Here is a 13,089-nt window from a genome sequence, read left to right on the forward strand (position 1 = left end):
TTACCTTGTTTGACTCTTTCACGGTCTTCCGAGACAGCTGTTGGTGGCCCATTTCACAGAGAAGAAAGCTGAGGTTCAGAAAACACTTGGTTCCAAGTGCCATCTCAAGGAGGGGATCCTAAGCCAGGATTGCAGCCTGTTTTGCCTGGCTGAAAGACCGGCTCACCATGACATGGCTAGGCCTCTGATGGCTAGTCTTTGATAGCTAGCCTACCTTTTCCGAGGCCCTGTCACTTGCTTTTGGTCTTGTGGGTGTAGGGGGTAGGCTGGAGTGCTGGGAGGTGTGGAATGGCCTTGTCTGTGTGAAATGTTGGGAGCTAGGGAGACAGAGGGAGGCAGGATCTAAATCCCTCAGCAGCCCATACCCTCTCTGCTTCAATGTCTTTGGAGTAATCTCCTCTCACAGGGACCTGGCAAAGAGATTCTCGCTCATCCCACCCCTGAGGGCTGTATACACTGTCACTCATGTGCATCTGGCAACCATTTGGCTTGTGCTGGCTGTTTAGATGAAGAGGGCTGGTGGGTGCTGGGAGGACACTGGAAATGGAGCGAGAGGGGAGGATACTGCAGGTTTTCTGGGATGCTCTGGGCTCTCAGCTGTGAGCTGTGCTGTGCCTGGGTGTGTGTGTGTTTGGGGGGGGCGACTGGGGTTTCCTGGCAGATAGCTGGGCAGACTTTGTGCTCTTGGCTGTTGGGCGGAATGTGCGAAGGAGGACATGGAATTTCCATGTCTTTGACCTGCTGCCCTCTTACAGAGAGCACAGCCCTTCCTGCTCCAGCCCTTCCTGCTCTGGTGGCTGCCAGGGATTCTGGAAGGCTCCTGGAGTTTCTGGAACTCAGCAGCTCCCTTTCTGCAGCACACTGCCTGCCTGGCCTTACGCACTCTGCTTACACTGAGGCTTTGTGCTTCACCTCAGCGCCCCGGCCCCCACTCTGGTGTCCCTTTTCACTGAAGAAGAAATGAGGCCCAGAGAGGCTGCACCTTCTTCCAGGTCCAGCAGCTATCAGAACAGGAGTAGATAGATGAATAGGAGCTCAGCCTGCCTGGCTGCCTGGCTGTTTTCTCCCTGCTGGGCAAGGCCTTGGCTCTGTTGAGCCTCAGCATCCATCTGGAAGAATTCTTTGCTGGGAGAGTACAATGTTCTGTGTTTCCCAGCAAGGTGGTGCCTTGGGGGTGCCACTATGGAGCTTCTCATGGAGCTGTTGTTGGGATTCTACTCCTTGAAACTTGCTCTAGGGAAGACATGTGGGACAGGAGGCTAGGGATTCTGGAAGGAAGCCAGGAGACTACGGTCACGGGCACATCTGCCCAGGCCAGGCATACCGAGCATGGCAAGCAGAGCTTTGGAGCAGGGACCCAGTGACCCAGCCTGGGAATGAGGAGCATCCAGCTGGTGAGGGAGCCAGCCCCTCTGTTTAGGGGCCAGCTGCTGAGGACCAACTTACAGGCACATGAAAGGTACCAGAAGCAGTGGGCATGGCCAGGATGCTGTTGGGTTCTGGTGGGAACACACAGAACATTCAAGTAGAGCTGAGGGGCAGCAAGGTGAAGAGAGCCAGAGAAGAGGACACAGCTGTGCAGTAGCTGTGAGTGTAGGAAGTATTGCATGAGCTCATTCCGAGGCCAAAGGGTGAGGGGACCTATGGTGTCTGCTCCCAAGATCAGCACCTAGGGCAGAAGTTTAGTGAGTGCAGGAAAACTTGGGGGCCAGCTGGAAGACAGGCTGAGCATTGTCTTGATGAGGGTCCAGGGGTTTGAGTGTATGCGTGGTCTGAGAGGCTAGGAGTGGACATGGATCCTGTTTGGCTTCATTTCTGGAATAGGGTATTCCAGGCCTACAACCACAGGGCTCTCTGTTGATTTTTGACCTCTCTAGAGCACAGGGTCACATGTTGGAATGTCTTCCCTGCCATACTGCTGTGCGCCTTAGGAGAGATGGCTCACAGCATTCTTTGGGGGCGGGACCAGGCCACTTTTGTGGGGGCTCGGAGTGGACAGCCCTCCATCCTCACTGGCCTGCCTGGCCCACTGTGGACATAAGCAGGGAGTGGGGGAGACTGAGAAGTGGCCCCCTGGGTGCAGACTCTCTCTTTTATCTTGGCTCTTCCGGGTTCCTGCTCCTGTCCCTGTTCCCTTGTTCCTCAGGTCTGAACATCCATGTGGGCAGTATCCTGGGATGAGTTCACACAGTTTTGGAGTAGTTGAGGAAGGAACCACTGAACACTAGACGATCTGAGTCCACATCTGGACTCTGTCACTTACTGTGTGAGTTTGGGTGAATGCTGAACATTTCTGAGTCTTCGGACCATCACTGGAGGGCCTTAATAGCAACAGTAGCTACAGGGTAATCTCAGTATTGAAGTCAGTGAGGATGCAGCCTGTACCTGAGTGATGATTTAGACCTGAGCCCTGGTCTGCTGGGTATGGGGCAATAGGAGGCACAGGAAGAAGCTGAGATAGGTGAGCAAATGCAGTCATTATACTCACTGTAATAATAATAATAATGATGGTGATATGTAAAAATGGAGCCACTTAACTTGAAGGTGAGGGGTGGGAGGGGGAAAAGGAGAGAGAATGTGGGAAGGGGTAACATGTTATCAAGAAGCATTGTACTCATAACCTGATTTATAGAATTGTAACATCTTTGTGCAACTACTTAATAATAAAATAAAAACAATTAAATAAAGGGGAAAAAAAGGGAAGCCGGGCACCAGTGGCTCATGCCTGTAATCCTAGCTACTCAGGAGGCTGAGATCTGAAGGTGCAGGATTAAATCCAGCCCAAGCAAGAAAGTCCATGAGACTCTTATCCCCAATAAACCACTCAGAAAACCGGAAGTGGCTCTGGGGCTCAAGTAGTAGAGCGCTTGCCTTGAGCTGAAGAGCTGAGGGATGGTGCCCAGACCCAGAGTTCAAGCCCCACGACCAACAAACAAACAAATAAAGGTAGCTGAGCTGGGTTGACACCACTAGATGTCCCAGCACCATGTAGAATGAGCAGCCGGGGAACTGGGCCAATGACTTTTGGCCATCTCCATGCCCGTGTGTGGGTCCTATACATGTCTTGGTGTGTCCCCATCTCGCTAGTCTGTGACTGAAGCCCATCTGCAGCCAGGAGCATGCGCCCAGGAGGGAAGGGCTGGCTGGGCTGTGTGGGACCTGGGAGCCTCATTCAGGCTCTGACTGCTCCCGCCAGGCAGTGTGTACCTCTGTGCCCAAGAACTGTGGGGAGGGGAGGTTAGAGAATGGCACAAACATTGAAAGCTTTTGTTTTTTTTTTTTTTTTGTCAGTTATAGGGCTTGAACTCAGGACCTGGGCACTGTCCCTGGGCTCTTCTTGCTCAAGGCTCATCGTGCTCTACCACTTTGAGCCACAGAGTTACTTCTGATTTTTGAGTGACAATTGGAGATAAGAGTCTCACAGGGGTATTTCTGCCCTGGCTGGCTTCAAACGGCAATCCTCAGATATCAGCCTCCTGAGTAGCTAGGATTCCAAGACACCAGCACCTGGCTTGGAAGCTTTTGATTGGAAGTCCAGTCTAGGTTTTGGGCAGCACTCATTCTCCAAGCCTGTATTCCCTCCTCAGTAAGTAGAGCTACATGGTGCCCTTGTATGTGGCCACAGGGACCATCCCTCAGCCCCAGCCCATGCACAGCAGCTCTGCTGAGAACCCAAGAAGATGGCTCGGAGAGAACTTTGTGTAAGCCACTGAGCCCCACAGTGCCCAGGCTGGTGCTGGGGCAGAGCAAATGGTTTTCTATATCTTGTGAAGTGTTTTAACCTTTGAGGAGGAATGTGTCTGCAGGCACAGCCCTCTGTACTGTCTCCATCCGGGTGACCTGGTATTGACCTTTTTCTTCTCCCCAGCAACATGTCTGATGCCCTGGCCAATGCCGTGTGTCAGCGCTGCCAGGCCCGCTTTGCCCCTGCGGAGCGTATAGTCAACAGCAACGGGGAGCTGTACCATGAGCACTGCTTTGTGTGTGCCCAGTGCTTCCGGCCCTTCCCGGAGGGGCTCTTCTATGAGGTGAGGATGCTGGGCAGGGGAAGTGGACACTGGAACCCTCAGCTTCCTCCTGGGGGTCTGGGTCTGCCTGATGACAAGGCTGGGCCTTGACTTCATGGATCCCTGCTTGCCATACCTGTTGGTGCCCAGCCCTCACTCATGACTTGTGAACCTAGTGCGTTACCCTCCTCCTGCCTCCACTAGGCGGAGGCTGCACAGCCCTTTGGAGAAGGAAGGCCTTGCCCTCATGGTGCTTCCCCTCTATTTGGATCAGCTTGTAAATGCAGTGACTAACTGGTCCATCAGACAGACAGAGGCTTTGCTATGCTAACATGGAATCTCAGAGTGAGAGATCAGGGAAGGAACATTTGAGGATGCCTGAATGGAGGGGAGTCACTCACATGTCTGTAAGGAGAGCACACAGTGGGGGTGCAGCATGTGTAAAGGCTCTGTGGTAGGGGCATACGGGGTGCTGGGGAGCAGCAGGAGGCTGGGGAGATGGAAGCAGAGTGAACGAGAGGGAGAGTAGCTGCAGGCAGAGGTGAGGAGGTGGCTCTCCTTTGATCCTGTGGAGTTGCACTGGGACTCAGTCTTCCTCTCTGAGAGAGTGGAGCCACCCAGCATGGGAACAGAGAACTCAGACCATCTGCCTGACCCTGGAAAGGGCCCCTCTGAAGCCAGGTCCAGCAGTCCACTCCTGCAATCCCATCAGGAAGCTGAAGTAGTAATGGTTGTGAATTTAAGTCCAGCCTGAGCTACATAGACTGTCGCAAAAAATACAAAAGGAGGGAAGGGAGAGAGGGAGCAGAAAAAGATAAAGGCCTCTTTTATTGGTCACAGTGTTAAGCAGAGTCAACAAGCAGGCAAGAGCTGGAGCTGGGAGACTAGGTAGGAAGAGGAGTCTACCTCCCAGTCCAGGTGAACGTGAGGGAGACGGGCTGACTCCCCCAGGGGCTCACAAGTGCAGGTTGGTAAGTCTTCAGTCACATAAACCAGTTGTTAAACAAAGCCATTAAACAAATTAGAGAAACGTGCGGTGAGATCACATTTTTATTGAAAACGAAAATAACAAATACTTAAAAAGAGCATTTTCTCATTACTTTGCTACAAGCTTTTCATCTGTGTTTCTGAGGTTATTTCTGTCCATCCTGCCTAGGACGTGGTGGCTGTGTACTCTCCTCAGCTTCACAGCTGTATCCTATCGCTGGCCTGGGATGGGTCCACAGGGAATGTTTATGTCCTGGCAATTGGCTAACACTGGGCCTTGATGGCCATGTGCCGGCCCCCCTGGCCTGTCCCACAGAGCTGAATGTTGAGCATTGGCTGGCACCACGCTGGTGGTGTCTGCAGGGAAGGGAGGACCAGGGTTGGAAGCTGAACGTATTATGATTCATGTGTGGGCTGGTGAGTGGATGTGATCTGCCTAGTGGAATGGATGCTGCTCTCCCAGAGTCTCCCAGACTCGTGAATGTTCTGGCTAATGGTGGAAGCGGCGGGTGGGGTGGGAGGAGCTCTGGAAGGGGACTGTGCACCCACAATGAAGTTTAGCATGGAGGGGACGTTCAGGAGATTTTGTATAAACCTCTGCTGTGTCTTACGTTCCCAAGAAGGGCTGCACAGCTGCAGTCTCGTGACACTCATTCTAGGAAACTGGAAAGCCAACCTGTCTAACCTTTCTTTTATAAAAAAAAAGGCAAAAAATGGTTAGGACAGAGGAAAGCAGAGGAAGGTTGTAATCAGAGCATGGGCATCCCTGCCTGGATACTGGTGGTGTCTGCTTGCTGAAGATTTGGCCTACTCCTGGGCCCACTCCTGGGCTTTCCTGAACTTACACTCAGCAGTCCCTGGGGTGCTGGACTGCTCACACAGGAAGGTCTCAAGAGTTGGGGCGAAGAGATGCATAGTATTAAACTTGACCTCATCCTGAGCTGGAGCTCAAGTGTCTACTTCCTCCTGCCTTGGCCTGTTCTCAGGAAGCACAGTGCCAAGACCTTCTGCGCAACAAGGGCCCTCACAGAGCTGGCTTGGGGTCTCTGCAGCACCTGCCAAGACCCCTCATTCTGCACTCTCTATCCCCTGCCCCAGCCTCCGTCTGGAGGCCTCTGCTCTCCTGCTGTGCCCCTTTCCCCATATCAGGTACTGGCTGACAGAGATTCATGAATGGCGGGTGACTTGCTTGTCTTCTGTCTGTGGTCCACTTTCAGTTTGAGGGCCGGAAGTACTGCGAACATGACTTCCAAATGCTCTTTGCTCCATGCTGTGGATCCTGCGGTAAGGGCTGGCAACAGCACACACCCTGGGCTGCCCCACAAGTGGAAGGAAGGCAGGTGGGGACGTAGCATGACCACCTCACTCAAGTCTCTCGGAGCATTGCTCTTCAGAGCAGCCTTTTCCCACACTGTAGATGAACACCTCAGACCAGGCTGAGCCGGGTATGGGTGGTATCTCTTGGGGAGGAGCCTGAGGGTAGGGGCAGCAAGGACCTCTTTTCTTCCAGGTGAATTCATCATTGGGCGTGTTATCAAGGCCATGAATACCAACTGGCACCCAGGATGCTTCCGCTGCGAGCTGTGTGATGTGGAACTGGCTGACCTGGGCTTTGTGAAGAATGCAGGCCGGTAAGTGGCCCTGTCTGTCCAGGACAGAGAAGGGACCAGGCGCCTTCCAGGCCGCATGTCCTGTCCTGCCTCGGCTGTGCACTCCCTTCTATACCATGCCTGAGGAGGAGCCATAACTGTGATGGATGGAGCTTTGGGTTGGGTGAACTCCCTGGGGGCCATGCTACCCCCTCCCCAGCACCCACACAGCTGAACGTTGCTGGAGAGAAATCACTGCTAAGGTGCAGTGCTCTGCAAATTAGAAGCCTTCCTCCTTTCTTCCCAGCCCTTCCCTGTGACTCTTACTTCTATCTTCACACCTCCCCATCAGCCGGTCCAGTAGCTGTGGGGGAGCCCCTGCCTGGAGCCCCAAGCAGCTTCCCTCCTTCACTGGGACTCCCTAGTCTTTTGTGGGGGGGGGCAGCACCACTCCCTGAGAGCCTTCTGGGTTGTGCTGGCTGCCTCAGGATGGAGAGTGAGCACCTCTGAACAGCATTTCTGGAAAAGTTCAGCTCCCCCTGCCCCCACCTCTTAACTACTCAGCTGCCCACCTGCCATCTCCACTGGGGGTCCACTGGAAATCCCATGTGCAATAGATCCTCAACTGAGCTGTGCATTTCTTCTCCACTGGTTAGCAAGTCTGTTCCTCTTCCTATCCCTGTGGTGGGAAAGGCAGAATGAGCTGGCAGACATCCCAATGTGTCTGTACCCTGGGCACTTGATTCTCTCTCACAACTCCATTGGTCCCTCCTGCAGTGAGTGAGCTTATGTGTATCTGTTCCAAGGGAGAAGTTCACAGCTTTGTGGCAGTGCTGACCTGTAGAGTTCACACAGAGCCTGGTCCTTAGCCGGGTGTTTTGGTGAGGGGCCATGGGACCATGTGGTCCAGTGGAGTGGGTGAGTGACAGCACTGTGCTGGTAGAGGGAGGCAGTGCTGGCCGGCTGTAGAGAACCCAGATGCGGGCCTGCAGTGAGTCCTGGTCCCTGCGGGAGCCAAAGCTTTCCTGGGGACATTGTCCGACTGCTGGTTGGGGAAATTAGAAGAGACCGGAAGTATTTTAAAATGTAAAGTGTGATAGGAGAGCACAGTGCTGCTGTAATCACAGGGGCCAGGGACAGGGTGGTGTTGAAAGGATGAGTAAAGTAAGTCCTTGTTCCCACCCTTGGGCCAGACTGGAATCTGGAACCCCTGATGCAGAGCCGTCTGTACGCATGGGGTCAGGTGGCCTGGGGCCACCAAACCACAGCTCTACTCCCTGCCCACTGCACCATATTGCTGTTCTTGGGTGAACCTGAACAGATCTGTCATGTTGAGCAATCACAATAACCTCCTTCGTCTTAAAGCTATAATTACAGTTATGATCAGTACAAACAAGGACATAAAAGGATGTGTTAGAGCAATGTGTGCACACTGCCAAGGGAAGCAGTTCCAAGCTGAACTGGCTGGGGCTGGTGGAGGCCTCTTGGAAGGGAATGAGGCTCAGGATGCCTCTGTGGGGTCTGGGTTGGTGGGAGACAGGCTCAGCATCTGGTTTCTGACCTGAGGTCAGCTCCCAGGTCACCCTGTCCATCCAAGAGGCTCAGGATTGTCAGGCCACAGGCAGCAGACAGGAGTAAGAGTCCATTATTGAACTCGGTGCTCCCAGACCAGGACAGTTGGGGTGGGGAGTGTCACAGACATCCAGTTTAAAATGTACTTGCAAAGTTTGGCTGTCATTTAACAGTCTGTGTCTCCCCTCCCCCTTTACATTCAGGAAGGGGTCATCTGGCCAAAGGGCCACAAAGGGAACTTGGTATACCTCATACTTCAAAAGAAATATTCAGACACTGTTGCAGCTCTCTACCAACGTTTGTAAGTGGCCAGCCTGTCGAGTCCCAAGTGGCCTGCCTTCTGGATCTTTTCGCAGGGCTCTGTTGCTGTGCGTGTCTGGTGTGGGAAGGAGGCCTACTGGGGAAAGAAAGATCCTCATTGTTTCAGAATCACTCCTCTTTCTCTCTTCCCCCTTTACACAGATGAAGTCATCAAGCGTCTGGGGGCCTCAAGGGAGCAGGGACAGCTCAGGCCCTGCAGGGGCAGCCTGTCCATCTCCGTTGTGAGTGGGTGGTTAACACTGATCTCTCACGGGGCGACCTTGATGCTCAGATCGGGAGGGAGGGGTGACAACCTGCTGAGATTTCAGGTCCCTTTCTCAGCACATGTTGGGGCTTGTGACATGCTCACCCAGGAGGTGGCCCTCCTGTGGCAGTCCATGGCTGGCTCGGGGGCAGTACGTGGGGCTTACAGCTCTGACCTGGCACTCAGCGAGCTCTCATTGGTTTTCCCTTCAAAGCTGGGGGGTGGACCTGTGAGCTTCTTGCCACAGAGCAAGTTACACAGGGCATGGCGAAACTTCTCAGCCACGAAGAAGTACATGACAGGGTCGAGGGCCCCGTTGAGGCTGGTGAGGCAGGAGGTGATGCGGTTCCCGAGGGCCAGGACACGCTGGGCCGTGCAGGAGGTCCCGCTGCCTTGGTAACGCAGCACATAGATGGAGCGGTGGACGTGGTAGGGCACAAAGCAGATTAAGAAGATGGCCAGCACAATGGCGATCATGCGCACAGCTTTGTTCTTGAGGCGCTTCTCCACGCGGGGGCCCTGCCGCAGGCTGCGGATGATCAGCAGGTAGCAGGTGACTGTGGTGACGAAAGGGAAGGTAAAGGCCACAGCCAAGGATGCCAGGGCGTGCTGGGAGGCCTTCTCCCGGTACAGCTGCAGGCACACCACCGTGTGGTTGGTCTGCACCGTCTGGGGGCTGCCCAGCAGTGGGGCCATGGCCACGGCCACCACCACCCACAGGAAGGCACAGGCCAAGTGGGCGTAGAGGGGCCTGCGCAGCTTGAGGGACCTTACGGGGTGCACGATGGCCAGGAAGCGGTCAGCGCTGATGCAGGTGAGGAAGTAGATGCTGGCGTACATATTGAGGTAGAAGAGGAAGCCAGTGAGCCGGCATGGGATTTCCCCAAATGGCCAGTGGTTCCCGGAGAAATGGTACACCAAGCGGGTGGGCAGGACCAACACGCAGGACAAGTCGGCCACGGCCAGGTGCATCAGGAACACATTGGCCGGAGTGCCTGACTTGCGGTCCCGTATGAAAAGCCATAAAGCCAGAGCATTGCCCACAAAAGCTAAGATGAAATCCAGGAGGTAGAAGCACGCAAACAGCACATTCTCCAGTGGTGTCTCCTGCCCACATTGCTTGGCCTCGGCCAGGGAGGAGTTGTTGCTCAGACTCCAGGAGGTCACCTCCAGGCCATTCATGCTTTGGCTGGAGGCAGAGCTGGGTCAACCCTGGAGGAAATATGTGATCAGGTGATGGGGAGCCTGGATGGCGAAGCTTCGTACTTCCTGAGTTAGAAATGGGACCTCCCAGGCCCAGAGCCTCCCACCCCCGCCCTGAGAGGAAGGGAGCCACTCCAAGTCCATCACTGTTCTGGGACAACTGTAGGGATGTCGTGTGTCTTTCAGAGGGGGCTGAGCACTGGGACATCTAAACTTCAGCCAAGGCACACAAGGATTTCCCTCAGACTCTCCCTACCAAGCAGCTGTGCCTTTGCTGAGCACAGCTTCATGAAGCTCCCCGGGCTTCATGAAGCATTTGGGCACAGGACTAGGGCCTCCGTGGAGGGGTGTGGGCAGGTTTGGCTATAGCAGGAAGCTTGATGGCGCTCTGTGGTCAGGCAGCGGCAGTGGCCTATAGGGCACCTCTCCCACCCTGCCTCCAGACACACCTGCATCTTGCTCCTTCTTGGGCTGAGGGGCCCTAATGGCTAGCGGTGCAGGTGCTGGGTTCTGAATGACTGTCATTGCAGCCCGAGTCTTGAGCAAATCTCTCTGACCCGGACAAATCAGAACACAGTGCTGTGGGTTACACTAAGTGCAGACTATGATACTTAGGTCAAACCATTATTAAAGGGACAGGAACAAAAGAGCTCCTCTCCACCATGGTGACTCTGCTCTGGGTTTCCCCTTCTTGCTCCCTCCTCCCCACACACCTTTGCCTCTTACCTCTTACAGCTGATCCGGGAGGAGATGGTAGGCGAACTCTAGGCTGTGGTGGTGATGTTGGCTGTGCTGGCAAGAGGGCTCCGTGCAGCTGTGGGTGGGAAGCTGGCTATTTAAGGGGTAGCTGTAGCCCTTCTGCCCTGAAAGGCCACTTCATTCCTGAGGGGTCCCTTGTAGGGCGGGCTGCGCCTCTGGCTGCCTGTGCTGCCACAGGGGCTGTGAATATTCCAGTGTGTCCCCGGCCTGTGCACTCCCCCCTCCCCCCGCAGCCTGGCCGCTGAGCATCACAGTGTGTGGCTGTGTCGGGAGCCCGGGAGTGAGTGGGGCCGGGGTCTCTGGCTGGGACTGATGGACACAACAGGACGTTTCAGAAGGGGATGACTTCCTACTAAGGAGGGAGAGATGGAGGGGGGCAGCCACCATGGCAACAGGCCAGGCTCCCAGGCCTGCTGGGCCCAGGAGGGTGTCCTGAATGGAGAGGGTGGGAAGCTAAGGAGGCTTGTTTGCCCAAAGAGAGGGGATTCTTTGAGGGTCTGCGTGTCCTGCCCTGTATAATTAGGCACCGCTCTGGCGTGTGAGATAAATCATGGCCTTTATGTGGAACCCAGCACAGCTGCAGGCCAAGTTATAATGGGGTGCTGTCTGTCCCACGAGGACGGACACAGCCCCACGGCCATGGGCCCTCGCCTCTGCAGGCCCCTCCTCTACCCGGGGGAGAAGAGCCACTGCAGCCCTCTGACCCCCGGCCCCCAAGGCTTCTCCCAGGGTGGTTCCAGGCTTGAGTGGCAGCTTTGAGGTCTCAGGAACTCAGGCTTATTTAGTCCTCCTGTTTCCAAAAATGGTTCTTCACTAATTGGGGGTGGGATAAAGGGATAAAAATCAGCCCTCCTATTCTCAAAAGACTCCAGTGTTTTAGTTAAAATACTAAAACTGTATGTGGCTAGCTAGCATTGGGGAAGACCTGCCACCACACCACCTCACATCGATCATTTCCCACAACCCTGTGCACTCCGGACTGTTGTTCCATTTGACAGATAAGGAAAGCAAGGTTCAGAGAGGTGAAGCAACTTACCCAGTGGCAAAGGCTAGTTAGGGGCAATCATGTGACACTCCACCAGTTAAGCTTTATGTGTTTAGTTTTGTTCTGTTTTTTTTTTTCCTGCTATATATCGGTGCTACACATTGGCGGTTCCTTTTGAATTCTACCTGAATTCTGAAGGTTTCTTTTGGATCTGGTGCTGGGATGGGTCTGTCCTGAGACTGCTTCCCCTGTGCGGGAGGATTCCCTGCAAGACTGCATTTGTGCAGCCTCTCCTGCTGGTGTTAGAGCGTGTGAAGGTGCCTGGGCACGGGTGTGCGCCTCTCTCTTCCCTGTCTGCGCCTCAGGAATGGTTGTCTGGAAGAACTGACTCATACTGGCTAGAAATGGGGGAATGAGAAATTGGCTGCTCTGAGCACTTTTGGACTCATGGATTTATTATTATTTTGTGTTCAGAACGAACCTGGCATCTCACACTGAGCTATACTCCCAGTCACCCTGATGGGGTCTATCACTACTGATGGTAGCTTCAAAGACATGGATCATTGCAAAGAATTTTGGGACTTGAGTGGATGGTGTGTGTGTGTGTGTGTGTGTGTGTGTGGACTTGAGTGGATGGTGTGTGTGTGTGTGTGTGTGTGTGTGTGTGTATGTGCTTGTCCTGGGGCTTGAACTCAAGGCTTGGGTGCTCCCCCATAGCTTTTTTGCCCAAGACTCTACCACTTGAGCCACAGCTCCACTTCTGGCTTTTTAGTGGCTCTTTGGAGATAAGTCTCGTGGACTTTCCTGCCTGGGCTGGCTTCAAACTTCAAGTCTCCGATCTCAACCTCCAAAATAGCTATGATTACAGGTGTAAGCCACAGACTCCAGACCAAGTATTTGTGGTTTTGTTTTCTTCTTCTTTTCTTTTTTCTTTTTTTTGTTTCTGAAACAGGGTCCCACTATCTAGTCTAGGCTAATCTTGAACTCATGATCCTCTTGCCTCAGCCTCCAGAGTGGTAGGATTTCAGACTTGTACCACCATGCCCAACTATGTGGAGCTACTTTCTAAAGCTTGGAAACCATTACTCTATATGGTTGAATGCATCCTCATGCTAAGGAGGAGTTGCAAAATTATGAGAGATAAAAAAGTGATGAGGAATGAAACTGTGATATGAAAGAGTCACAGGGGATAGGGGCTAGCCACAGTGGGGAGGGCACTTGGCCCTAGGCCTGCTATAAATGTAGCCTGGATGGGTGCTGGGGCACAGATGTCTGAGTGAGTAGTCACCATGACAAGGGCTACAGTCACAGGCCATATCTGCTACCATTTTGGGATAGGGAGACCCAGGGGTCCTGGACTCCTATCTTGGACTCCTATCTGGGCTTGGGCCATGTTGTCACAAGGAGGTGATATTCACTGTT

The 13,089-nt window shown here is 53.8% G+C and overlaps 2 protein-coding genes across 4 annotated transcripts in view; one reads left to right on the plus strand and one right to left on the minus strand.

Moving 5' to 3' along the window:
- Nucleotides 1-13,089, plus strand: part of Lims2 (LIM and senescent cell antigen-like domains 2) — a 28,725-nt gene that overhangs the window by 11,531 nt on the left and 4,105 nt on the right. For 2 of the 3 annotated variants that reach the window (XM_013028862.1, XM_013028861.1), the window contains exons 2-4: nucleotides 3,869-4,028; nucleotides 6,212-6,278; nucleotides 6,505-6,625. In XM_013028862.1, coding sequence (XP_012884316.1) covers nucleotides 3,873-4,028; nucleotides 6,212-6,278; nucleotides 6,505-6,625 — 344 coding nt within the window. In that variant the 5' untranslated portion in view covers nucleotides 3,869-3,872. Of the gene's footprint in view, nucleotides 1-1,159; nucleotides 1,460-3,868; nucleotides 4,029-6,211; nucleotides 6,279-6,504; nucleotides 6,626-13,089 lie in introns of those variants that run through there. The other variant, XM_013028860.1, reaches the window with a different exon arrangement.
- Nucleotides 8,881-9,916, minus strand: Gpr17 (G protein-coupled receptor 17). The gene has a single exon (XM_013028864.1). The coding sequence runs from the start codon at nucleotides 9,900-9,902 to the stop codon at nucleotides 8,883-8,885; it is 1,020 nt and encodes a 339-aa protein (XP_012884318.1). The 5' UTR covers nucleotides 9,903-9,916; the 3' UTR covers nucleotides 8,881-8,882.

This window comes from Dipodomys ordii, unplaced genomic scaffold (genome assembly GCF_000151885.1).
Source record: "Dipodomys ordii isolate 6190 unplaced genomic scaffold, Dord_2.0 Scaffold114, whole genome shotgun sequence".
NCBI lineage: Eukaryota > Metazoa > Chordata > Mammalia > Rodentia > Heteromyidae > Dipodomys > Dipodomys ordii.

Coding starts and splice junctions, on each gene's coding strand:
- Gpr17 (XM_013028864.1), bottom strand. CDS start 9,902: ATGAATGGCCTGGAGGTGACCTCCTGGAGTCTGAGCAACAACTCCTCC.